Genomic DNA, 25,777 nt, shown 5'->3' on the forward strand with positions numbered 1-25,777 from the left:
TGATTCGACAAGTTTTGTCTACATGAATACAAGGATATAATTTTGCTCCCGGTTTGAAGCCATTTTGCTTCACGTTTTTCACAGTGAATAATTCCCTGTTTGCGCGACCTTCATAAGGCGTAAGGCGTAAGGCATAAGGCATAAGGCCTAAGGCATAAGGCATAAGGCATAAGGCCTTCGTAAGGCGCACTTTTATTTTCATGCGGTCGAAGCTAGACGCTAGTGAAGGAATTTTAATTCTTAATTTAAAGAATGAAACGACTTTAAAGCCAAACTTTGTTTGACTTTATCTTGTCACACCTTGACGTTTCAAAAAAACGAAACCTAACTGCACAAAGTAGAGTACAAATAACACTCGATTAGAGTACAAATATATTGCGATATTGTATGGTTACTTGAACAGTTGGTTATTTTGTAATGTACGAAACCTGTTTAACCAGTCAAATGCGCGCGCGACGCTTCTGTATCCGCTTTGCTTTTCCCGCCTTATGAGAAATGACAGAAATACAGTAGAAGAAAAGTAGTTGGATCATAAATAACTTATTAGACGTTTTGGTATGTATTATCGTTGAGTGTTTTTACTTGTTTTTATTTTGACTCGCTCTACGGAATCGTCAAAATACGGCACAAATCGTGAAAATACCTAGCGATGCTACACTTAAATGATGAATATATACCGGGTACCAATCCTAACACTGCCACTCTAACGTAAGAAGTAAAAGCAACCGTTTCCCTAGCGACAGTTCTTTTTTGCTTTCGGCCGTCTCTTTCACCGAGAGCCTGGGACAGGCTGATTGAGAAAACGATACTAGTCCCCCCGTGCACGGGTTGACCGGGAGGGATGTAGCGTGAGAGTGGTCTTTTCAACTAAAGTTTAGAAGAATTTGCTAATATCTCGTGTCAACACGTGCTCTAACGCTTTTCACTTCACTGCTTGCTTTGCTCCGTGAATTAATTGTTTTCTTGAGAATACAATTAAACTTGTGGGTTAATGTTTGATGAGGCTAATTGCAGAAGCCAATTGCAGTTGATTTGAGTTCACGTCGATTGCAACACGCGTACGGTGAAAGAGCAAGTAATTATAGCTTCATGGACGAAAAGAAGAGTTTTAACGAGAATGGAGCTGCGACGAGACATGAAAACGGCGACAGAAAGGTGAAGTAGCTCTATAGTTGTGTGACTCTTTGACAGCGACATGGTTGTAAGCGCTCTTTTCCGCTCACTCGTCACTCGTCTTGAATCTCGTCGTGATATTTTCGAAAAATGTGAGATTTTGATAGGGTTCAACCCGCATATGGTACACTAGAACTAATATGCAAAGGTTATAGTATTCAGTCCAAAGGCATAAAGGTTTACTCAGGGCTTTGGCTGCCCGGATCTAAAGCGCGATTTCGTAATGGTTCGATTGTATTTTGGAAATTACTACTTCGATGAGTACACAACGTCGCGAAGTCGCAAAGCGCGCGGAAATGGCACCAAAAAGCTAATTTGTTCTTACAGTTATTCACTTCATTGAGTTAATCTGTCGATAGGCGATAACTTTCTCTACGCTTCGTTATTTTAAAGTAAAGATTCCGAGGTAGTCAGTCATTTCTTATTGGTACGTTCTTATATAAACAACGTGTTAGCTTTTGCATTGTAGCTCAAATTACAGCTAAACTTATGAATCTCGAAGGATTAACAATGCCGTACAATGGGTTTATATTACATAGATGCATGCTGTTTGGATTTGAAAATATGTCAGAAAACGAGCAATGTGAACGGCGGATTGCAGCAAAAAATGCACTTTATGAATTTTTCTCGGTAGGATGTTTTGTTTCGATTTTAAGCGCTTTGTTTTCCTTTCGTAGAAAGCTTCTTACCTCATTTTCCGTATTTAGGTTCAGTGCGTCTTTTTACTTTTTTGTGCTGTCTCATTTCACGTCAACGTTCACTCAGAAATGAGTTTGTCTCGTTAATGATACGCCAAATCACGAGGACCGTTCACCGTTTATTGTTTCATTTTTCTCGTGTTTATCAGTGCCTTTTTATATGCTAACTGCACCACGATATAATCTTTATTTACGCAGATGCATTTTCAAAACAATTTTTTCCGCACGATATGTTGTACCATATTCCCGATTGAGACAGACCTTTTTGAATCTGAATTTTTCGGGTAAATATGTTTAAGACAACTCGATACGAATTGTCTGAATAATGAAAACTAAACTTTTTGACTTTAAGTGAGGCTTTGCAACGTTTGAACCATTTTATCGACCGGTAGATACCACTTTTTCTTGTTGTTATGTCTTAGAAGTACTGCTCGATGGCTAATTTTGTCTTAAATGTGCAACCTGAAAATTTTGACTTAGAGAAAACGAGTGATTCATACGTTAGCTGCGCGTTCATCGAGATAAGAAGCACTTGGGAAGTGTTAAGACTCTTTGCAAGCTTAAATTGCTCTCGGCTACGTCCCGATAATGTAGACGATGTACATTATTGATTAAAAGCGGCGAAATTAGCTGTAGAGTTAACGATAATTCGCATTTTCAAGCGTGTACTGCGATTTAAATCTTAAACCTTAATTTGTTATAAAGTGAAAGTGATTCATGTTGGTCATGTTGGTCATGTTGTGGATCATATTTGCTCAGCGTTCATCGAGAAAACAAGCACTTGGGTAGTATTAAGAGCTCTCTTGAAGATAGAATGGCTCTCGGCTACACCTCGAGCAGCCTTTATTTGTCAATTGTCAAGAATATTTAGAAACAATATGAATTTATACCCTTAAAGCGATATTAATAGCTTTGAAGTTAACTATACTTTGATTCCCAAACGCAGCACGAATTCAGGCTGGTAAGTGAAAAACGCATCTTCCTGACTTTGTAGTTAGGTGTGGACCTGTTTTAAACCGCTAACGGTTACTTTTGTGTCCTAAATGTATTGTCTGTTGGTGATTTTGTTTTAAAGTCCTACAGCTTCCAGAATTTTCGACTAAACGCAACAAAATATACTGAGGGCGAATTTAGTAAACAATGATGTAAGCTGACGAATCTCTTGAGCCCAACTGCAAAGAAGGTCTCAATGGGCTGATGGCCTTTACAGCTAACGGTTAAATTTTGGCCATCGTACGGCTAACGGTTAATTCATTTCCGTTGTGATTACAGGAGAAAATTTTTTAGGTTAATGTTTTTGTGCGAATAAAAGTTAAAATCTGTTAATTTATACAGCTAAAGAGCTCTTTTGAAGTTAGAATGGCTCTCGGCTACACCTCGAGCAACTTTTAACAATGAATTGTCAAGATATTTGGAAAAATATTAATTTGGGCAATTTTTTTGAGTCAATTGTCAAGATATTTAGATACAATACGCATTTAACCCCTAAAAGCGATATTAATAGCTTTGAAGTTAACTATACTTGGATTCCCAAACGCGATACAAATTCAGGCTGGTAAGTGAAAAACGTATCTTCCTGACTTTGTAGTTTTTTTTTAAACCGCTTGTGGTTACTTTTGTGTCCTAAATGTATTGTCTGTTGGTGATTTTGTTTTAAAGTCCTACAGCTTCCAGAATTTTCGACCAAACGCAGCAAGATTTACTGGGGGCGAATATAGTAAACAATGATTTAAGCTGACGAATCTTTAGTGCGCAACTGCAAAGAGTGTCTCTATGGGCTGATGGCCTTTACAGCTAACGGTTAAAATTTTGGCCATTCTACGGCTCTGAAAAGGAACTACGCAAATGATAACCAATCTGAACCGCAAAGGAATAGCACGGAGTGATGGGTGGATAGCAGAATGACTTGCTACCGTGAGACGTCAAACACTTGCGGTTTCTTTCAGTACACAATCTATCGTGACTAAACAAAAGTGATAAAAGTGTAGAGGGCGTGATATAAATAATGAGTAAAGGAAAGGTGGCTTTAACTAAAGACCTCCTTCTTCAATAATGAATGATTTTTAAGAGATGTTTGGAAAATACATTGGTTTGAGATTATTGATCATTGTCTTGGGAAGCTTGTAAAGTATGTGCGAAGCTATAGGACGTGCGAAGCTTCATTTGCCCTCGGCTACCCCTCAAGCAATTCTCACGCTTCTTACGTGCTCTCCAAATTTCATATCTCGATGAATGAACGCTGACGCAATTGTAAATTAAAAAAGGGCGGAAGACGAGGTTGAAAGCACGGCCCATGGAAATTCTAGGTTGCCTCCTTGGCCCAAGTGAAGCTCTTAATTGTTCATCCGATGCTCAGGAAGCAGTGTTATTTCCTGTGCCCGAACTTTCATTTTAGAAAGACTAAAACTCAGTCATCAGAAGGAAAATTTAAGTGATGAAAATGAAAAGAAGACGTAAGTTTCAGCATTAGTAAACCTTATTTGTATTGGGAAATTCCTCTTTTTCAAATTTCTATCTTAGCAAGAGGTGTAATTTCATGAATTGTAAAGTTTAAGGGAAAAAAGAAATGGAGAGGGAAAGCCGTGAGCGCCAGAACGCGGTATATTTTGTCTCTTCCTTCCGCACGTCGCCTCAATATGGGCCTTGCTTCAGTTGCGCCTGAATTTTTTATATATTTATATATTAATTAACTTATTGAATAGCGAGACACGAGCCAATTTTCACCGACTCCTCGTTTCGTTTTATGAATTAAACCAGAAAAATTCGGTGCCGGATGCTTCTCACTGATCTCAGTATTTCTTCAATAATGTTAACTTAGGCGATCGTTTAGAATAAATTATTTTGCGAAGTAATTTTTCACTATCTTAATCCACTTTTCGGTTGAAATTTTTCGGGAGTCGACAGCGATGAGTGCTTGAATAACTATGAGCTTCGAAATACAGTGTGAGCTTCTTCTCGCAAGTCGGGAGATACCGCAACGAAGATCATTTCATTTCGGCTCTCTGAGTGTTCATCAATCATTCAGAAACATCTTCTAACGTTAAGCTAAAATGATAAAAATCCAAGCTTGAATTAAAGAAAGTTACTATACCTCACCTAAATCAATGAAAAGTAACACAAAACAGCTCCGAACGTTCTTTCAGCGGAGGAGACTTGACAAGTTGGACGAATCGCTCACCACAACTGGTGCTCTAGTAATGTTTTTGGAAATTATGTATTGATTCGTAATTCGTCAGCTATACCGCGCTTGCACCTGTTCAATGAGCTAACAGTTGAATTCCATTCACTCTTGGTAGTTAATTCGTCAGCACTTAAATTTGTCCACGTCTCGTTAGTTCACATAATGGCCTTATTGACTAATTAATGACGAACTCACACCACGTACATCCTGGAGACAAAGCTACTCATTTTGTATACATTACTTTTTTACGAATAAACCTTTTACGGCATATGTTTTTATAGATTTCTGCTAAACTTATACTCCCTGCTGTTCGACTTTGAGTGTTAGTTCTTTTTCGACTTCATTCCTCCTCGGCCTCCTTTTCAGAACATTTGGGATAAAAGGGAGTTTCCCACTTACGCAAATTAAACATTTCTTTCCAATTATCTGGCTCGAAGGAGGCGGTGAGTAATAACTTTAATCGTTTAAAGTGTACCATGTCTCGCACGGAACTGCCTGTGCATAGCTATGATGAATGTAATCTACATGGAAATCGTCATTTCAATTACATGTGGAGCCATTGATGCTGTGTTTATGGAAGGTGAAACATATCTGCGTCATTGCGTCCCACACATTACGAAAATTCTGTGAGGGAACATAAGAATATAAAGGAAAGTTTTTTTTTGTCGGTTTATGTGGATCGTAATGCTTTGAAGGTGAGAATTAATTTTTAAAATACCCTTCGGGTTCAAGGTGGTATTAGTTTCTAAACCTGCTCAGCTAATAGAGATAGCGCGGGTTTTTTTTTCTTTTACGAAGGAATCTCATCAGTTTAGTGCTAAACACTCAGAGGCGCTCTTCGTTTATAATGTTACACCATTTTGAATTGGATAGAAATTAATTATAAATTAACTTGGAGACTTGACTTTCCCTTTTTAAGAGAAGGGCCATCGATATACATTATATTACTGTTGAGAATTTGCCATGATTTTAAAGAGGTTTTCTCTCTAGGGATGTCTGAATTTTTGTTTTTGTTGTTGTTGTTTTTTTTTTTGCGGAAAATGAATTTTTTTTTGCAGAAAACTATTTAAGATGCCTTGAATATCAGCAAACAAAAGGAGAGATTTCTACGAAAGTCTACCTTCTCATTTTTCATTAATGTCACGTCGAAAAATATATAATTTGCATCTATCTTTAACAAACTTTTTATTTAGCAGCTGCTTAGTGCATCTCATCGGTTAATTACCCAGGATAGATAGAATCATAAAACATTTCGCAGTAACAGAAAGCTGAACATGAAAACATGCGACATGAAAGTACTTCCAATTTTTGCCTTTAACCTCAGAAAATGAGGGCTCTTTCCTGACTAATTGTTATCATGCAAAACGTGAAAATATTCAGTATAGAAATGAGACGCAAACACATAGTGATGTAATGTTAACCTTCTTTTCTTTTAAAGTTATATTTTCATTTTTATATTCGTACATTACAAGTATTACCCCATGGTGTGCCTTAGTCATACTATGAAGTTTACGAATGGACGCAAAATTCACCCAGTCAACCATTCACTCTATCCTAAGAATCTGTAACGCAATAATTTTATGCAGTAAATCTTCTCTTACCTTCCCTCCTCGAATTGTTTCTTTCTCCATAGGCGTGCTATAGTTTTCCGTCCAAATATCTTATGAACGAGGAGCAAATGCCGAAATTTTTGCCTGAGTACGTAGAATTATCAACATAATTTAAAATGGCGTCTGTCGCGTGGCGGACGTTTGAAAAATGATCAAGGTGGTTTTTCCTTCTCGTGTCACGCTCCATCCTGATCAAAGTACAGTTTTGTGGACGTAAAAACGAAAAGCAACCGTGCAGAAGGATACTTGCTAAAGTGGAATAAACGGGTTTCAAAGTCTTAAAATCGACGATGATAACAGTCCCAGCGATAGATGTGGAAAATTTTTTCCGCGCCGCGCAAGCGATTTTAATTCTACTATTTTAGTTGTTTCTGGTGTATCGGTTTGGATGTCATCGGCTCTATTTTACACATATTTGGCAGCTAATTTACTACGCCTTGAGGTTTTACAGATTACAGAAGATTTGGCTTCTCTAACAACCCAATTACCTTTTCGCACCTGGTTTGGTCGCTTGAATCTTGTTCGTCAGAATTTGAAAGCGCGCTTATTTTTTAATTACCTGCTGGAGCACAGATTGAATTTTTAGCATCAATTTGGCCATAATTTTTCAATATTTTTGGGCCGTCAATTTATTTGACTTATGAATAAATGTTGTCTTGAAACCTGTTGAGCATATGGTTGAAAATAATTTTCAGAAACAACTATATTCCAAGAGTAAAGAACTGATCTTGTAGCTATTGAAAGATTTCCCATAAAGCTGTTGGGTCTCATCGTTCCTGAATCATGCTGTTTAGGTGTCAGTGGTTTTGCGATCGAGTGTATTTGGCATCAGATCTAGTTACTATATCGAAGTTAGTTAGGTTTAAGTTATCGCGATGAGTCTCCAAACTATGACTGTCTTGTCCAACTTCCACTAGTGGAAGTACTTAGTTTGTCCTCTGACCTTGTCTTTTGACTTACACGAAAGTTCCTGTTTTGGCTTACGCGGTCAAAAATTGATTCGGTTGAGTGGAAGCATTAGTGCGTTGTTGTTCATTTGTGAGATTCTTGTGAAAGGGCTGGGTTAGTGTCCTGACAACAAATGGTTAATCTTCCAAGGTCATGTGGCCAGCATGCCCACTTATGCTCGCCGATGGTGAATATTTAAGTAGATAATCTAAAGTTTACTAAGTAGTCTATGACGTGGAGAAGTGTGAGAATCAAAGAGGGTTTGGTCAGAGTGAAGGTCAGTAGACCAGAATTATCCATTTCGAAATGAATTTCATGTATACTGAGTAGAATTTTGTGTATATATGAACAAAAGACAGAGCATAATACGAAATTGCATGTTCCCAACGTGGTACATAGCAGAAGATTTCTTTGAGGGAGCAAGGTTATTTGGTAATTACAGGATGAATTTACATACCAAATTTGAAACGGAAATACCCTAATAATGAATAAAAAAGTGTGCAAGTAAATGAACAACTTTGAAAAAATGAAGGAGTGAATGAAAAAATGAATGAGTGAATGAATAAATGAATGTCTGAAGGAGTGAGGGAGTGAATGAATGAATGAATGAATGAGAGAATGAATGAGTTACTGAATAAATAAATGTAAGAATAATTGAGAGCGAATGAATGAATGAGAATGTTAAATAAATATTGGTAGTGTTAATGTTAAATAAATATTGGTAGTGATTGCTAATAGTAATAGTAATTATAATTAGTAGAGAAACATTTTCGTGGATTATAGTTCAAGAGATATTGAGACATGATTTTTTCTTTTCTTTCTAACAGATGTTAAGGTACAAATTTAATTCTTTTTAAGTGAAGCACTGTACATAGGTCTTTTTTATGAGTATTGAATAAAGATTTTGTTTTACTATTTTTTTTTTTATGAACGAGAATGAATTAATGAAAGAGTAAGTGAGCGAGTGAATGAATGAATGAGTGAATAAATGAGAATGAGAGAATGAATGAACGAACGAATGAATAAGTGTGTTGTTGAATGAATGAATAAATGAATGAGTGAGTTAATGCACGAAGTGTGAGTGAATGAATGAACGAGTTAATAAATGAATGACTGACTAATTTACTGAGTGAAGGAAGGAAGGAAGGAATGAATGGATAAATGAGAGAATGACTGAACGAATGAATGAATGAGTGCATAAGTGAGTGAATGAATGAACAATTAAATTAATGTATGATCAAGTGAATGCAGTAATGAAAGAACAAGCTGTGGTGATTTCTCAATACTTCCTTTTCAAACGCATGGGTTTGCCAGCTTTGTTCTTACGAAAGCGGAACTAGGTTGTGGAAATGTTTGGCCACATCATAACACATGCAACACCCTCATTAACTCCATGTTTGGCCAAGATCAGCGTACCCTCTTTTTCCTCTTGGTGTACGACAAAGAGAACTACAATTTATATGTCAGCGTGAAGCCAATCTCCAATCACAAACTCCGAGATGGTGAACGAAAATCCTCACCATCAATTTACTGCTTAGTGGTGATCTATAGTTTTCAAAACACGATTCGCTATTATGATTTCATTTTAATCTTAATACCTCACCCTGTTCCGCTCAGTTGGAGTTTATATCCAAAGTCATGTCCTCTGAAACTCGAGCTTGGTTGATTTTAGCTTTTAATTAACGTTAGTCAATTGTTTTTCTCGCGACCGAAAAAAAAAGGTAACTAGTGAATGTGCGGTGGGGATTTTTAGGTTTCCCGCGAACGGGAACTTGAGGCGTAAAATTCATGCGTTCGTCGAAAAACCGTTACTGAAAGATCGCTGAAGAATCACTTGGCTAAGACGTGATGCTGCAGCAGACAGGCCAAGAGTTATGCTATTTCACTAGAACTTTTTCAAGTTTTTTATTGTAATATTCGTATATTTAGATGATATTTGAGGTCTGACAAACGCGTTTGAGTTGAACAAAATAATGAAAAGAGAAATTTGAAAAAAACGGGTGGGAATTTTAAAAAGGGTAGGTCACGTTATATTTTGTGACGTTTGAGGCTATTATAACTTATGGGAGACTGCAATACATCAGCTCGGTAGGATGAAAACACAGACTAGGTAAAAATTGACCACGAATAAACAAAATGGGCTAAGGATGGAGTTGATTGGGACGGATTGTATATGACAATCTTCAAAATTGAGGCTAAATCTCTAACAACAATCAGCTGTTACATGACTGCTTCACGTTGAATTTTTCTTGTTTAAATAACCCTGTTATAAGTCTCGAATGTAAAAAAACTTCAGGAAGCACTTAAGATAAACAATGCAGAAATGAAAGATCTTCCTTTCAAAAGCAGCCATACTGGATTAAGCTTGGACGATCTTGTCTCTGTCGAGTATTTCAACCTTATTTCATCCCTTAAGACATATGGAGACAGTTTTGATATGAATTTTTTAGAGTTCTTTTGTCAAGAATATTCAGCCTATGCTATGTCGTGTCATGAGCTTTGCTCAGTGCGAACAAACGCAGATGTTGCGATCTGTACTACCAGCTGAGATGACGCTTATTTAGGTCCAACTTATGCTGGCCTTCTTTTAAAAAATTTAGGGTTGCAATATTTCAATTTTTTTTTGTTTTCTGTTTTTTGTTTTTTATTCTTAGAGTCGTGATCCTTGATGGTAGGTGGTCGATTTTCCGTGTCAATTGCTGTAGATACCTGTCGTAGAAAACCCTTATGTTTGCGCAAGAGTAAATTGTTTCGTTTTCAACAAATGAATTGTTATTTAAATTACCGGTTAAAGTAATAGCAGGTGATTCTGCTCAGGTGGTCTTGAAGTAACGCTTTTCGTTTTATTTTGAAACGAAAGCAATTCTGTTGTTTGACCAAAGAAAAAGAAGCCTGTCAGATACTGTGGCGGTTCACAGTCTTCGATTTTTATTGGATATTTTTGCACGCTTTCTTTTATTATTCCTCTAAATTGCGTTGTGTTTTATGAACCTTCTTTACAATCCATCAGAAAGTGCGTTCTTGCCTGCTAAGTCTTGCAGGAGGTCTGCAAACTAATCAGCGTTTTTTCGAAACTAATTGAGACTAAAACGGGGCCGCGTGGATGATCTGCAGTATGAAATATTGTGAGACCAATAGCCTTGATACGAGACAATAACATTGTTATCTACCTTTTCTATTTTGATATCTTACTTTTTAAAACACTGCGTTTGAAGTGCGATGTTACCTGATTTGATCTGTGCAAAATCTTTTAAAATGAAGCTCTATTTGTTGGATAATATTTTTAGGTAAGATATGATTATTTTTTAGCGTTTTAATGTTCTTTAGTTTGGAAAAAAATTTATTATGACGTCGGATATACGAAGACTATGTTGAAAACTTTTTTCTCGCTCTTTCGAATTTTTTTACCCTTCGTATCGTCACTGGATGTACACCATTGAATTATTAAAAAAATTAATCAATCATAACACTTTGTGTGAAGTTTCGGTGCGAAGTTTCCGTACACAAACGATTTTTCCAGCCAGTGATAATCATGGCCGTTGAATTTATTATGAACATAGGGATTTGAAAACAATGCACTCACTTTACTAATTAAAAATTTGCACTCCTTTCAATGCGATACAAACAAAAAAGTGTTATCCGTCCTCTTTTTGCGTAGATTTTCAATTTTGGAGCGGGATTTCCGTATTTCGCCGTCAGGTCTGTGTAGGTAAGCTTTGTTTTGAAGGATGTCTTGCTCGGATCTGTGATTAATTTAACTGAGGTCATACGATTGAGTTTAAAGCTTGTCTGTGTTTGCGCTCTTTATTTTATTTCGCCTAGCGATTGTTTTAAGTAGTAAATTTTGCACCGTTAAAATTAATACAGTGGACGAAATCGCTTCATCTATGGTTTCGTGTCCGACGAAAAAATGGTTGGTTGTTACTTTTAAAGATGATGCGCTTCTGTGGGAGGCGATTAACCCAAAAACGAACTATTGCAAAGTATACTTTTCTTGTAACTTTGTATTCATGAATAATTGTGTTTCTTTTGTTTCTCCATTTGTGTTCGTTTTGTGCAAATTATGTCACCGGATTCTACGTGACTTAAATAACTCTTACGTAGAAATCCAGTTTTCTCTGAAGTTTATAAAGATAAGCGTCGGAATAAGCCTTCCTTTCCTAGCCTAACTAAAACGGCACGGTTTATTTTGAGAATATCCATTTCGAGCTCATTCTAAAGTTAACTCGAATTATTAAATGTAAATGATTAAGAGTTTTATCAGCGAACAGATAGCTACAGTTGTCTTATTTTGGTACGTGAGAGTGGCCTTCTCTCAGATATTTTCATCGGAAGATCTTTATGCGATCAAGTACTTCGAAATAGGAAACATCTTGGTTTGTTAGGTACAAGGCAGCTGATAGCAGAGGTGTTGTAAAGTTTTCCGACTGCGATCGGTCAGACAAACGTTTAAGCAATCATATCTTCGAAGCTCTAAGCGCGATATACATCGAATGTACGGACTGTTTATTTGATTTGGCCCATGAATATTCTCTACGTCTCTACGAGTGTTGCAGAACCTCCAGTGAGAGCTCAGCTTAGGTGATTCGCCCGTCATAAATAAACTTGAAAGCGATTTGATTGTTTCGGCTTCCTTTAATCTATACTGGTAAAATAATTTGTAAATTTGAAAAGACAATCACTATTTGTTCAAAATTTCGCAGTGAGATGGACTAGGCCTTTTTCTGTCGCATCAGGAAGTTCCATCGAAGAATAGGTGCACTGGGAAATCGAGGGCCTTTCTTGGTTAACTGATGGCACAAGCAGCAATTTGCTCATGATCAGGTGTGCGCATGCTTAGAGCTTTGATTTATCTCTTCTTTGCGTGAATTAACGAAAGTAAAAGAAACAATAAACGCGTCCCACAAGTGTCGGCTAGGTTTATGACAAAATTGTAACAACTCTATAAGTGAATGAAGTCTTTGTATATGACGTGACTTAGTCAATGTCCAGCAGGTACTAATGAGACTGAAGGCGGGTTATCAAAACAAAGATCACCCGTTGTTTAACAAATCCGCGTTTTAAATTATTTGGAATCTTTTATTTGAACATTCCCTTTTGAGAACAGTGTCAAGAGGGCCGAAAACTGGCAGTGGAAGGACACTTATTTGATGAAAAAAAACCCTTGAAGAGAATACGTCAAGCCCACTGCTTGCGTAAAACTGAGGTTAGGGTAAGACTTCGTTTAAATAACCGACCGTAAATGTTTCATTGCTTTCATTGTGGTTAACCTTTTAACCTCAAAGAGAGACTAGCATCTAATTTCTTTTTACGATATCACCCCTGAATCACATATTAAGGTCACAAGAGTGAATGAAACGATCAACAACCGGAGAAGCTCTTGAATTTCAGACAAATTCTCCTTATCAGCATCCTAGGAAATGAATAGAGAGAACAGTTATGGTGTAAAAGATTAATCTGTAGCAAAGTAAAGGCAGTGCGAGGAGAAAGAAAATGTAGAAACATAAAAATTTCAAATTAGAAGGTTATCGCTCTAAACGTCAGTGGCGTGTCTTTATAAGTTCAAAATAATAATAATAATATTAATAGTAATAGTTACAATAGTTATGATTATGACAGTGATGATAATTTTTATATAATAGTAAAAACCCAACGACTTCTTAATCCGATTTCTTATTATACTTGGAGGCAATGTGCAATGTTCAATAAGGTTATAACTAACGAAATATTTGGAGCGATGACTGACTCCGAAAAACAATGCAAGGCCGAGTGTGAGATTGGTGGCAGTTAGAATCGCCGTAAAAGAGTTACATTTGTGTCTAGGAGTTCTTACTACCAATTTTAGTCGATGATTCCTTACTACCAATTTTAGTGGATGAGAAAATTCAAGCTGATGTAACAGCGCCTTTTCTTTTGTGGCTCTAACTGTTCTGTAGCTAAGGATTTGTCAGACTCTAAACCGGCGTGTTATGTTTCTCTCCTTAGTTGGTAAATTTCCATTGCCGGCCTGGCTTCTGCAAAATAAAATCGCGTGAATGTATGAAATACAGCTGAAGATCTTATTGATAAAACTTAATGAAGTGACGAGTATTGATTGAGCAAAGCCATAAATCCACTAAGTACTTTGAATTTATTAATTTGATTTCTGTAAATAAGGAATATCTAAGTCCAAAGAAACCCCTGGTTTGAAATTTTTGCGGCCATGAAACCGGCGTGAACAAAATGAAAGGAATAGAGCAACGGATTGTCTTTGAGAAGCAGATGAGTGGAAAGAATGTGCCTCACTTATTAAAATTGTTGAGCTACGTTGTGTTCGGTTGATGTTGAAAAAACCGAGGACAGCACAGCTTTTTAAAACTTCTCATTTGTGATCCGTTTTAATCTTTTTAATCCGTAGCCATCCATGTTGAATTTTAGTCTCTTCATCTCTCGGTTTTTCTCTTTCTTCCTGTCGAGCTGATACGCCTCAGTCTCCTTGAAAAACTAGACAAATATTAACCGCGGCCAACCTTCGAAATAACAACAGTTCACATCACTAGGAGCTAATCAATAACGATAGCAAATACACGTAACCATCTCGAGCGCGGGAAAACGCGGGTGACCAAGGCGTGGGTTTTGCTTCTGATTGGTGAGAACGGATTTTCTGGACCAATCGCAGAGCAGGGAAATAAAAAAAGGAACTCAAGCAAACCCGGATTACTTCGAAACTCAACTAAAAAATTGCTCTCTTTGAAAGAGGCGGCTTCATTCTTACCAAATTGAAAGTGTTTTCAACATTTTTCGTTTAGTTCTTCAAGCGTCCCTAATTAGCAGTTACATACCAGGTACAGCAAGGTGCTCAAAGCTTTAAAGGTATTTTGACTTTTTTTCTGCAGCTATTTTAGCCTCTCATGAGTTTAGCTGGACACACCTCTGTGCTTCGCAGCGGACATCGTTTCTGTTCTCTTGAGGTTTTTATGTAGATAAGGATGAAACCTATAATGCCTGTTTTTAATTCCTCAAGAGTTATATTCAACGATGTAAAGTTTGAATCGGTGAGAGGCAGTTTCGTGAATTTTGATCTCGATTCAGTGAATAAATTACTCATTCCCGAGATATAATGATTATTTGATTGTCACGGCTTTTACAGACAAAAGAAACTGCTCTCCCCTAATATCAGTTCCTTGTCATAATTCCTTCATCCCTTATTTGATATTTATGACTGGATACCTTCTCTTTTCTTTTTTTTTTTTTTCAGTTAATACTTGAATCCTGAACAGAAATTTATATTTCCTGTGAATAAATAATCAACTGAATGTTAATTTTCGAGAATCAGATTTGTGAGTTAATTTTCTTACTTATTTAGATACCTAAACTATCTGCCGTTTTTTTTTTTAATTAATGGATAAGTTGATGTAATGTAGTGTAAAGATAATTTCCTTGGTGACTATTTAGACCTCCCTGCCCACAGTCGTAAGAATCGTTGAATGATTGCTTAACTGGGCTTCTCCTAACCTGTTGAAGCGTGGGTTTAAACCAACCCTATTTGATTTTGAAAGTTTGAACGCGCTCATCAATACTAAATTAGCTATTTTCTGAAGATAAATGTTTGAATTTTGGGCGAGCTATATATGGTAACAAAAGTTTTTACAAAAGTACCTTGGAAAAATTTCTTTAATTTATCAGATTTAAACTTCAACCTTCAAAAAGTTTCTGCTTGAGGTGATAATAAAATAATTGAAAGTTCTGGAATAAAATTCATGTGGGACTGATAATCTGATATTGCTTTGTAAGGATTCCAAAATGTCAATGAATCGATATCAGCTTGAAGAGCGAGCGAAATATGCAGCAGATTTTCACATCAATTTTGAGACGAAAAATCTTCCTGTCGCCCACTTTTGGAGTATATTTTTTTCTCTAATCCCACGCTGAGGATGTTAAAAACTAGAGAATGAATTTACATATTCAGTGATAAGATTAACAGTAATACCAGTGGAATAGTTATGTTGTTTTGTTGGCAAGCTTTTCGCCAATTCGGACAATCGTGGAATTGAATTTGAAACATTTTCAGCTACAGTTGATGAGAGAAGGAGATATTATTTCGAAAGTAAGGCGTAAACCCGTTATTGTTTAAACCTTGTGATCATTATCTTCTACTTTTGAGGTAATTATAATGGACTCTAACCAAGAATTTCTTGCTAGATAAGTATTAATTTAAGTACAAAATTACAGCAACTCTTCGATGTCGTGGTAAGATTTTATTGAAACGGTGAAAAGTTATCGCCTTTAATTCTGGATCGAAAAAAAAACGAATATTTGGGAGAGCATCACGTAGGGAAATTTAAATTCTTGTGCTCATTAGTGTGAAAAATGATGCGAAACAATGAAAACCACGAAAAAATTTCCCACTAGGTTGACACCGCAAACTGTCCCTGAAGCTCTCGTGAAATCGTGGCGAAAATATAAGAAGCCTGATCAATTTTGCGTCAGTCGGTTTGAAAATACTTCACAGTGGTCGAAATATTCCGAACCAACTTCCTACCCGCGATAAGAACTTTATTTCGGAATACGCTTCCTGAAACACCTGGAAACGGTCCGTTAATAATCTAAATTCACAACCTGCTTTATCGAAATAAACTAACATTTGGTGTGAAGATAATGGTGCCTAAATGAGCCAATAGGAGCGTAATATTTAAGAGTTTCTTTATAACGAACCAAATATGAGGGCTTTGATTGCGCGCGTCTGTCTTTGACCAATCTAGCGCCAGTTAGAGCTGAGGTAAATATTCATGGAGTAAGGAGAAGCGCACTAGTTAGTTCACGGCTGGGTGTTGTGCGTTCGTTTTAAGGCTCTTAATTCTACTCAGGCTTTGGCGTCGACGAATTGATTAGACACAGAATTCATGCTCTTATTTTGGTAGAAAGAAGACATGGAAGACGACGAGAAGAAAGTGGCGCTGAACGGTGCTGCGGAAGGGGATAATCCACCCGAAGAAGACGGTGAATATAAAGTAGAGGTTGAGATCAATATGGAAGAACGAGAAAAGTGGGGCAAGAAAGTGGAGTTTTTCCTCGCGTGTATCGGCTACGCTGTTGGGTTAGGCAACGTGTGGCGGTTTCCGTACTTGTGTTTCGAGAACGGCGGTGGTGCGTTTCTCATCCCTTACGTCTGTATGCTGTTTCTATGTGGAATGCCATTGTTCTTCATGGAACTTGCCCTTGGCCAGTACGTGAGCTTAGGACCTGTAACATCGTGGGCGGCCATATGTCCTTTGGCCAAAGGTAATTGTATCGTTCTTGAGAAGTATTGTTCATCGTCCTTGATCTATTTATCTTTCTACAATAAAAATTTAAATACTACGGTCAGTTCGAAGCGTATTACTTTGTGGAGAGAAACACTGTAGGAATTTTATTGAAATCTTTCTTGTGACAGCATGTTCAGTGATTTTTTTTCACGGTAGCAAAGTATCGTGTCGTGTGTAGTTCATCCCAAATTCCGTGTCTGAAAGCTTTGTTTCTATATTACTTGATCTCGAAGATGAATGGAAATTTTAAAATGATTTTTAATAAACCACGAAAAGTTTTATTTGATAAGGTTATTTTTAGTTTTGATGACGTTCTCCCAATATCCACGATTTAAGAATACAAAAGCGGAATATTGTTGTCTTAAGATAGAGAGTCTTTCTTGAAAACGGTTGTCAGTTAATCGAAATGAGCAGGTTCGAAGCGTGCTTCGTCGAAAATTTTGTATGAAGTATATAATTAATTTATGAGGCAGAACACTGTTACAGTTTTGCTCGCACAAAGCATGCAATATTGATAACAATTTACACATTGTTAGTTAGTTCTCACTCTTAGACAAGAACACATTCTACTTTGCTCTCCGCAAGGGTCAATATATAACGCTCTCATTGATGTTGTTTCATGAAAACATGTTTTTAAATTCCCTTAAGAACCACCGCTCCTGTTTAGATTACTTTTTATATTTTGATCGCTGGGATGATCCTCGGAAAGATCACCCGATAAATTTTCAACAAAACAATGTGTTATCTTTAAAACGATCTATTCTTGTTATCAACTCTTTTTTTTTTTCCGACGTAGTTTATATTCCTAGTTGTAAATTTCGTGCCAAGCCATTCTCGATGCTTACTGTCAATAAGAGCGTGTTTCAACGCGGTAGAAATTAAGCCCGATGATTATCTCATTATTAGTAGTTCCATATAGGGACATTTGGTTAGAGATCAAATTTTATTTTTTTAATATGCAAAATTACTTAAATCACATAAAATGTCCAACAAATTACTAAAAAATATTCCTAAAATGACGCAAATGTACATGCAAACACCATGACTCAAAATTGTTCAGTCTAGACAAATGCTCTCGCTGCAAGCGTAGTATCTTTGCGGGAAAAACTTTTACTACTCTCTCTGCGGGAAACGGTGAAACTGTCGTTGTTTTCGAATTTAAATGTTCAATATTTTAAGTCTGCCTGTGTTTGGGTGGAGTAAATATTCGCGCTTTCGAAATTTTCTTGTACTGTGTCCTTAAGCTGTTAGAGAATTCCTCAGGGAAAGCTTCTTTTTGAAAATGCAAATTTTGGAAATGGTGTTGATTAAGAAGAGACTTCTTTCTTCAATCGGCTCTGTGTAAAACTCTTTCGCAAAGTAAACTTTTTTTCGAAAACAAAATCATGTGGACGCTATTTATTATATATTGTGTAGTTTTGACTTGTCCCATTATACGTCTCGTTGGGAATCGCGGTTTGTCGGTGACTGGAGAAAATTGAAGCAAATTGTACCTTGCTAAGAAAGCTGCCACAAGCCTTGAACTTGTACGATTCAAAATTAGCAGTCCATTGATGAAATTTCAAATTTTTACAAATTTAAAAGCTACAGTGTTTCAAATTCGGCCGTTTTTCTCGGTAATCTATGAGAAATTCCACCTTTGTGTCTTTGGTTACAATTCGCCGCTTATTTTACCGATCTGCAATTTTTCCCATTTGCAAGTAAATTAGTGGGATCAATAGGCATTTTGCTCGATTCATTTTAGAATATCACCACTCTCTCCTTATCAGAATATTTAAGTGCACTCGAAAAATACTCAATTATTGTTAGAAGTGATCTTCGTGAAGTCCTGCCTCCGTCTTGTCATCTGCATTGTTATAGGTCGCAACATTCCCTTCACCGTAGTTCTTAAGTGCACTCGGAATTTTTCAGTCATTATTTGAAGTGATCGTCGCAAAGGCCCGCCTTCTTGAAGTCATCTGATATGTGATCTAAACTTTGAGTGCCCTCGAAAGCTATTCACTGGCATCAGTAGCGGCGAACGATAGAACAGACATAAATCAAACTGTTTGTTTTGAGGTGACCCTACTTTTAAGAACAAGCTGCAAGGAAATGTACGGAAAAAGCTCTCCCTGGCAGAGTCTTCACTATGCCCGAAAGCTTTATATGCGTTACCATGGACACATTGAACGTGTCAAAGGAAATATTCTGCTGTTTTCTCGGAAGGTACAGAATCTTCCACAATGAAATTAAGGAAGGTACAGAATCTTCCACAATGAAATGAAGACGCAGTCTCTCTAACAGCGGTCCAGTGCGTTTCGGGTAAAATCGCTTCAGCGATCATCAAAAGTAGCACAAATTTCCAAGCTCGTCTTTTCAAAAAATTCTAAATTGAGGGTTTTGTTTAGATTTGCATATTTAGATCAACCCTTTATTTAACAAATTGAGAGGCCTTGTCTTTACTCTGTTCTGTTGTAAAGCAAGCAGGTAGCGACTATAGCACGAAAGAAGTGTAGGGAGAAACACGAGACGTAGTCGAGTGTTACTTCCCACTTCTTGAGTGCTCTGGCCGCTTCTTAAGAGCTTTACAACGGAACAGAGCAGTCAAGGCTTTTCAATTTGTTTTATAATAAAGAATCCGTCAAATTCCCCACCCATTACTTTCAATTTTCAAAACAAACTTTATTTCCAAAGCGAACAACAGTGTCGTCAGCGTGCTTTATTCTCTCATAAAGCACGCTAGAATAAGCCAATCAGAATCCCTGTTAGAATGGTTCAAATAATCTGATTGGCTGTACAAAACTTAAGCTGTCAAAAATGTCAAACCATCAAAGTTCACATTGTGCAATAGTTTACAAACTGAATAGTTCGGCAGGTCGAATTTAACTCTTTGGCCTGAAGCCTTTAAATCTCTAATACAGAATCTGAAAGTGAAATGTTGAATGAAATCCGGCCGAATCGTAGCTCATAAAAACACGCAAGTTTTTTTCACATGACAAGTAGAAAACAAACTGTTCAGGCGTGTGTTTTATGAACGAACAACTGCCGAATTTACCGGAACATGGAGATTGTTTGGGATGACAGCACCGTAAAACTCGGCTACAGTGACTGATATGGCCGTCCGCTCAACACTTAGGGAAAGGATATCAGAGCAAGCTCTTGGTTTCTGAGGCTTACTTGTCTGCTATGACCGGAGATTGCCATGATGAGTTAGCCGCGTTGGACCTCAGCATGACAACGTCATTACTAGTACGAGTTGTTGTGGTTTCGGTGAAATTCTAGAATAGCACGCCACTAAATCACGCGCTATAGAAGTCCTATCGGGCGTTTGAGCGCTGAAGGTGGTTTCGATTACTTTTCGACCGCTTTTAGAGAGACTGCGTCGTAAAGCCTTATTTTAATGTAGAGATCCTGGAAGACTGTTTAGTCGAGCCGGCGATAAGAAGGGCTGTGAGTTGATAGTTGTTCGCTGATGGTGCTGTGTCGCTGTTCGTGAATCTGCGCAATTAACGTGAATCTTTGATTTCTCATGTTCGTCAATTGCACTCCTCTTTTCGATTCTTGACTATCTTTTTTTCTTCGTAGTATAGAGCATTTTTCAATAGAGTGCCGAAAACATCCCGGGATTGTATTCTCTACTCCGCTCAATAATTGGTAGAGAAAACACGCCGGCGCCACTCGCACAACCAATCAGATGCAAAACTAAAACTAATACGACTGGGTCACCCACGCTTTTCCCGCTCTTTAAGCTGTTTTCTTGTTTTTTTTTCTCTTAAGTTCTCATCGGCGCTTCCTTCTGATTGGCCAGTGTGATTACTTTGGCTTTGGTTTTAAGACTCTCAATCTAAAAGCTCTCTTTCATCGTATTTTCTATTTTTCTTTCTCACTGAGCTAATATTTGTAGCCTATAGTATATGATATTTGATTGATTGATTGATTGATTGATTGAATGGTTGCCTAGGTGTGGGTTTTTCCATGTTGGTCGTGTCCTTTCTCTGCTGTGTGTACTACAATGTCATTATCGCCTGGTGTTTGTACTACATGTTTAAGTCGTTTGCCAGCATGGTTCCGTGGGCAAATTGTAATAACTGGTGGAACACACCCAACTGCGCACGCGCAAAGAAAACGAGTAGAGTCACTGAAAATGGAGGTGTGCCCAGTAACACAACAGGGAACAACACGGAGCTCCTCTACACCACCTCTTGTATTAACCAAACCTTTCCAGAAGTTGGAAACTTGACTGGCGGGAACATGACTGTAATGAATGCTTCCATGCCAATGTTGAAATGCCTTAACACGACCCTCAACGCTACTGCAAATGCTACTGCTACCGTCACGAAAGTTTCTGCCGTGGATAGCAATTCTCCCAGCAAAGAATTCTGGGAAAATTATGTCCTTCGAATTACAGACGACATGGGAGACCTCGGTTCAATGCGTGTCGAGCTGTTAGTAGCACTCATCGTGGCCTGGATTCTGGTGTATTTTTGTCTGTGGAAGGGAATAAAGTCCTCGGGGAAGGTGGTATATTTCACCGCCACTTTCCCCTATGTGGTTCTTGTAATTTTGCTTATCCGGGGGGTTACTTTGCCTGGTGCATCTAAGGGCATCGAATTCTATTTGAAGCCCGATTTCAAGAAGCTGGCCGATGCCTCTGTCTGGGCTACAGCTGCCACTCAGATATTTTATTCACTTGGTATCGGATTTGGTTCGCTCATTACCATGGGGAGTTTCAACCAGTTTCATAACAACTGTTTCAGGTGAGAGTTGCACACTTTAATAAGACTTTTTTACTTGCTCGCTTGCTTGCTTGTTCGACTTTCCTCCGTCATTATCATAGTTGTTTGTCTGTTTGATTGATATTCTGTTTGTTTTTTGTTTGGGGACATTATGCGGATCTAAAAGACCCTTTTCGAGCTGTGGCTGAGCCGCCGGCGCACTCTACTCTCGCAGCCCCTTTCTTTATTTAGGGAAAAAGGGAAGCCTTAGCAGTACTTGTGCTAAACTGCAATGGAGAAGGCTTCCCATTTTATGTTCGACGATGTGCTTAGCTCATGTCCTAGACGTAACCATCAAACTTTGTTTGTTTCAGAGATGCCATGATTGTATCCGTTATAAACTGCAGTACCAGTGTCTTTGCTGGCTTCGTGATCTTCAGCGTGCTTGGCTTCATGGCACACGTGTCCGGCAAGGCAGTCAAAGACGTGGCTACATCCGGTCCTGGCTTGGCCTTCGTTGTTTATCCTGAGGGGATTGCCCAGATGCCTATTTCTCCATTCTGGGCTGTGTTGTTCTTCTTCATGTTGTTAACGTTAGGGCTTGATACCCAGTTCGCCATGTTTGAAGCTGTTGTGACTGGCCTTGTGGATGAGTACCCGCGCTTTTTGAAAAAACGCAAAGAGCTGTTTATCGCTTTCCTGTGTTTCCTCTGCTTCCTGCTGGGTATCCCTATGGTCATGCAGGTACTGTGGTTTTTAAAACACAGGGGTCAAAGTCCGCCATATTGTTTTTATAAAGATACGCATGCACAGTGTTTGACCGCTGTGTCGGTTTTTAATTACTTTAAGAGCTTCATCCATGTAGGAAATCGCTTTTAAATAGAAGGAAATTTGAAATTGTTTCAGGACAGGCGAACATTTAAGCTTTTTGGGTGCGTTTTGTTTTACTAGGAAGAAAACAAATGATTACTGTCGGAATTTGTTCAATTTAGTGGCATGACTTGATTAGTGTATGGAGGCCATTTTATCTTGATCATGATAGTAAATAGACATGTGATACTTTGCATTTTAGGGCGGCATGTATATTCTTAACCTGTACAACTATCAGTCTGGTGGAGTGTCCTTGCTGTTCTTGGCTTTGTTTGAAGTTCTCACCGTTTCCTGGGGCTATGGAGCAGACCGCTTTGCCAAAGACATCGAGAACATGATTGGTTACAAAATATGGCGATGGTGGCCTATTGCCTGGAAGTTTCTCACCCCGCTTGTTATTTTAGGTTGGTGGTGATACAAAAGAACTACGCGTGTGCCTCTCGTCTAAAACCTACAAGTAGAGGGATAACGTAATGGAGAAATATACCAAATTGTCAAACCAGCCTTAACTAATCGTTACTCAGTCCTGGAACATTCACTGCTGTTTTAGAAAAGATGGTTAATCGTCTTGTCGCGGGCGAGAAAAAATCTGTGTCTTGAATTTAATTTAAGACCTTCGGAGTCCGCGCTACAATGCTCTACCACTGAGCTACTACTGAGAGATTAATTTTGCGCTAAGCCCTTACCCCGTTAATATACGATACACATCCTGCATACTGCGAGGATCAGCGATGTACAAAGGGTCTTGCAAAAATTTGAAATTTTGAAATTATGAAATTTTGATCTCGGTAATGGAATAAGGGAGGATGTTTTTTTCGTACTGTCGCGAACGTGGGATAAGGAAAAACCATGGCCGTGGTGCCCGTCGCCTGAAAATTCCTCTCTCCCCTTGTTATTTACGGTAGTTAGTGATTTAAAAAAACCACTCGCCTCTCGTATTGACCGGTAAGGTTGCCCTACATAAGGCTTTTACCAGTTAGCATCTCACGACATTATCTCAAGTTCTCGCGTCGGCTTTTTGTCCTTTGATCTTTTTGGACGGTGTGATGACTTTGGTTTTGGTTTTATGGCGCTCAATAAAAAAGTACTAAATTTCAAAAGTTATTTAAAGCCAGCCGTTCTCACTGTTGTTTGTCCTATTTATCCTCTTATCCTCTAGGGGTTTTCTTATTTAGTGTCATTCAGTGGAGCGGCGTAAAGTATGGTGATTATCAGTATCCTCCATGGGCAGAATTCTGTGGCTGGGTTCTAGCGCTGGCCTCCATGTTGTGGATCCCGGGGGTTGCCACTTACAAGCTTATCAAAACCCCTGGAAGTTCTCTGTATCAGAGGATATGCTTCCTTCTGCGGCCAGACGAGGAGGAGATGAAAGCGATAGAGTTACGCGAAGGCTTAGCAACACAGGGCGAGATGGAAACTCTCTAGAGAATCCTGATTTCATTGGGTGTGTCTCTAAAAGAGTTGTTTTAAGTTGTTTTAATTTTAGAAAAAAGCACGTGTGGTATTGTTTGTATGGTTTGCACTAACAATAGTATAAGAGGGTTTTTTTTAAAATTTTGATTACTTTAAGAAGAATTTTTAGTTAAGCTCGCTTACTTGACTCTGATGTTTAAAATGGTTAAAATAATGGCAGTTTTTGGAGTTACAGAAAAAGGAAAGAATGAGTTATAGGTTTGAGTAGGCCGATCTCGTTGGGGAAAAGGATGAGAAAAATGAACTAATTTTAAGTAGCAAATATTCATGTAAATTTGCCGCTTGTATGTAAGACAGACTTTACACATTAGCAACATATCTTCTGCGTATACCATTTGCTTCTTTATCGCTGTTTTTCAAATTCCACTTTTAGATGTTCATTTTACAAAGGGTTGTCAACTCCAAGTATAGAAGAGGTCTCTTCTGTAATCTCGATAAATTCCGGATTGAGAATGTTTACTATTCGTGAGACTTGAGAGTTGAACTCTAAACGTTAAGAACATCATACTGAAAATATTTAGCCGAACTGTTAATGTGTCAAATGAAGACAAAAAGCCATATTTTGTCTCTTTAAAAACTAATTGACATCTCAGGTTTCACCTATAATAATTCCCGTAAGACAAGTTATTTAGTAAATAAACCCCTTCAGGCGGCTGGTATGTCAGCTGAAAATGTCAGCGTCTGCGGTTTTTGTGAACTTACTATGCTTTAACAAATTCCAAACGAAAACTAAAGGAATCATACTTTTGTAATCGAAATATGTTTGTTTGTTCGCAATTAGCTGGAAACTTATGTCAAATTATTTGCCATCTACTTCATGTTTCAAAATAAAAAATGGCTTGCTATGTAATATACTGTTACAAGAACGTTTAATTACAGCAAAAAATTCTGCATTAGTTGATATTACAACCGTTTCTTGATGCCTCTTGCGAGTTCACTTAATCATTATACTGGTAAGAAAGCTGCGTCGATTCAATGCATGCAATCTTTGGCTTTTGATCGGTCAAATTTACACATGGGATAATTATAAAAGACATTCTCTCACTAGGTCTGAGGATAGTGTCATGAGGAAAGATTTCCTTAGCATTTTACGTTTTTTAGTAGCAACTATAATTGCAAATATTGCTAAAAATATTTATCGCTGTTATAACATAGTTAAAATTCCAATTATATTCTGCAGGTGGTATACAACTGCTGATGTTAGAAATAGTTTGATTAAGGCGTTCATAAAGTTTTACTGTTGTCTTGTGAAGGTTAATGCTTGCAATGTGGTCAAAGATCAAAGTAACACCAGCAGCTACCGGGAAAATGATAAATTGAATTACCACTGTAAAAAGAACAACAAAGAAAGGTTAAGCTTCCTTGTGCTGTAGAAATCAGCTTTAACTGAAGCCTGATTTCATTATCTTTGTTGTCTTTGGAATGATGTGCAGTAGTTTTAACGATTGCCCTTAACATAAAGACGTCAATGAAGAAGAAAGGCTTGGCAAGCTGAGAGCTGTCAACCATTTATCCTAAAAATTGCACAAGGTTTGGACTCTTTTTGTTAACCATTTTTCGGGTTTTTGTAGAATCTCATCACTACATGTACATTGGTCAAATGTCAAAATGGTCGATTGTCTTAGACGGACGCCCGGGAAGTGCTGGTGTTATTTCAATAAGATCACTTCGTGAAAGACGTAGGATCTTCTTTGTAGATTCAGTTTAAATAATGGTGCCATTTTAAATTAGTTAAGGCAAGTAGAAGTTAATGTTTTCTAATTTGTTGCTTACATAGTAATTCATATTACCAATGAAAGATAATGAACATTTCAGAATAAACCAAGGAAACAGTTGGTTTGTGAAA

General features: G+C 37.7%; 2 protein-coding genes across 7 annotated transcripts in view; one reads left to right on the plus strand and one right to left on the minus strand.

Moving 5' to 3' along the window:
* LOC131788559 (histamine H2 receptor) overlaps positions 1-5,060 on the minus strand; it is a 13,992-nt gene extending 8,932 nt beyond the window's left edge. The window contains exon 1 of the mRNA XM_059105646.2: positions 4,968-5,060. The gene's annotated coding sequence lies outside the window, so the exon portion shown is untranslated. The remainder of the gene's footprint in view (positions 1-4,967) is intronic.
* LOC131788557 (sodium- and chloride-dependent GABA transporter 1) lies at positions 893-25,777 on the plus strand. 6 transcript variants are annotated; one of them, XM_059105642.2, is made up of 6 exons: positions 893-1,155; positions 16,511-16,871; positions 20,835-21,630; positions 21,963-22,332; positions 22,661-22,862; positions 23,618-25,777. In XM_059105642.2, exons 1-6 carry the CDS (start codon positions 1,090-1,092, stop codon positions 23,881-23,883), a joined length of 2,061 nt encoding a protein of 686 aa, XP_058961625.2. In that variant the 5' UTR covers positions 893-1,089; the 3' UTR covers positions 23,884-25,777. The 6 variants fall into 6 exon arrangements, with proteins under 6 accessions (XP_058961625.2, XP_066020526.1, XP_066020527.1 ...); XM_066164429.1 differs by lacking the exon at positions 893-1,155 and adding an exon at positions 5,480-5,495; XM_066164430.1 differs by lacking the exon at positions 893-1,155 and adding an exon at positions 5,639-5,747.

Source organism: Pocillopora verrucosa, chromosome 3, assembly GCF_036669915.1.
Source record: "Pocillopora verrucosa isolate sample1 chromosome 3, ASM3666991v2, whole genome shotgun sequence".
In the NCBI taxonomy this organism is placed as follows: domain Eukaryota; kingdom Metazoa; phylum Cnidaria; class Anthozoa; order Scleractinia; family Pocilloporidae; genus Pocillopora; species Pocillopora verrucosa.

Excerpts from the sequence above, each read along its gene's own strand:
- LOC131788557 (XM_059105642.2), top strand. The coding sequence starts at position 1,090 with ATGGACGAAAAGAAGAGTTTTAACGAGAATGGAGCTGCGACGAGACAT. Across the intron at positions 1,156-16,510 it reads ATGAAAACGGCGACAGAAAG|AAAGAAGACATGGAAGACGA; the intron begins GTGAAGTAGCTC and ends TTATTTTGGTAG. Across the intron at positions 21,631-21,962 it reads TTTCATAACAACTGTTTCAG|AGATGCCATGATTGTATCCG; the intron begins GTGAGAGTTGCA and ends TGTTTGTTTCAG.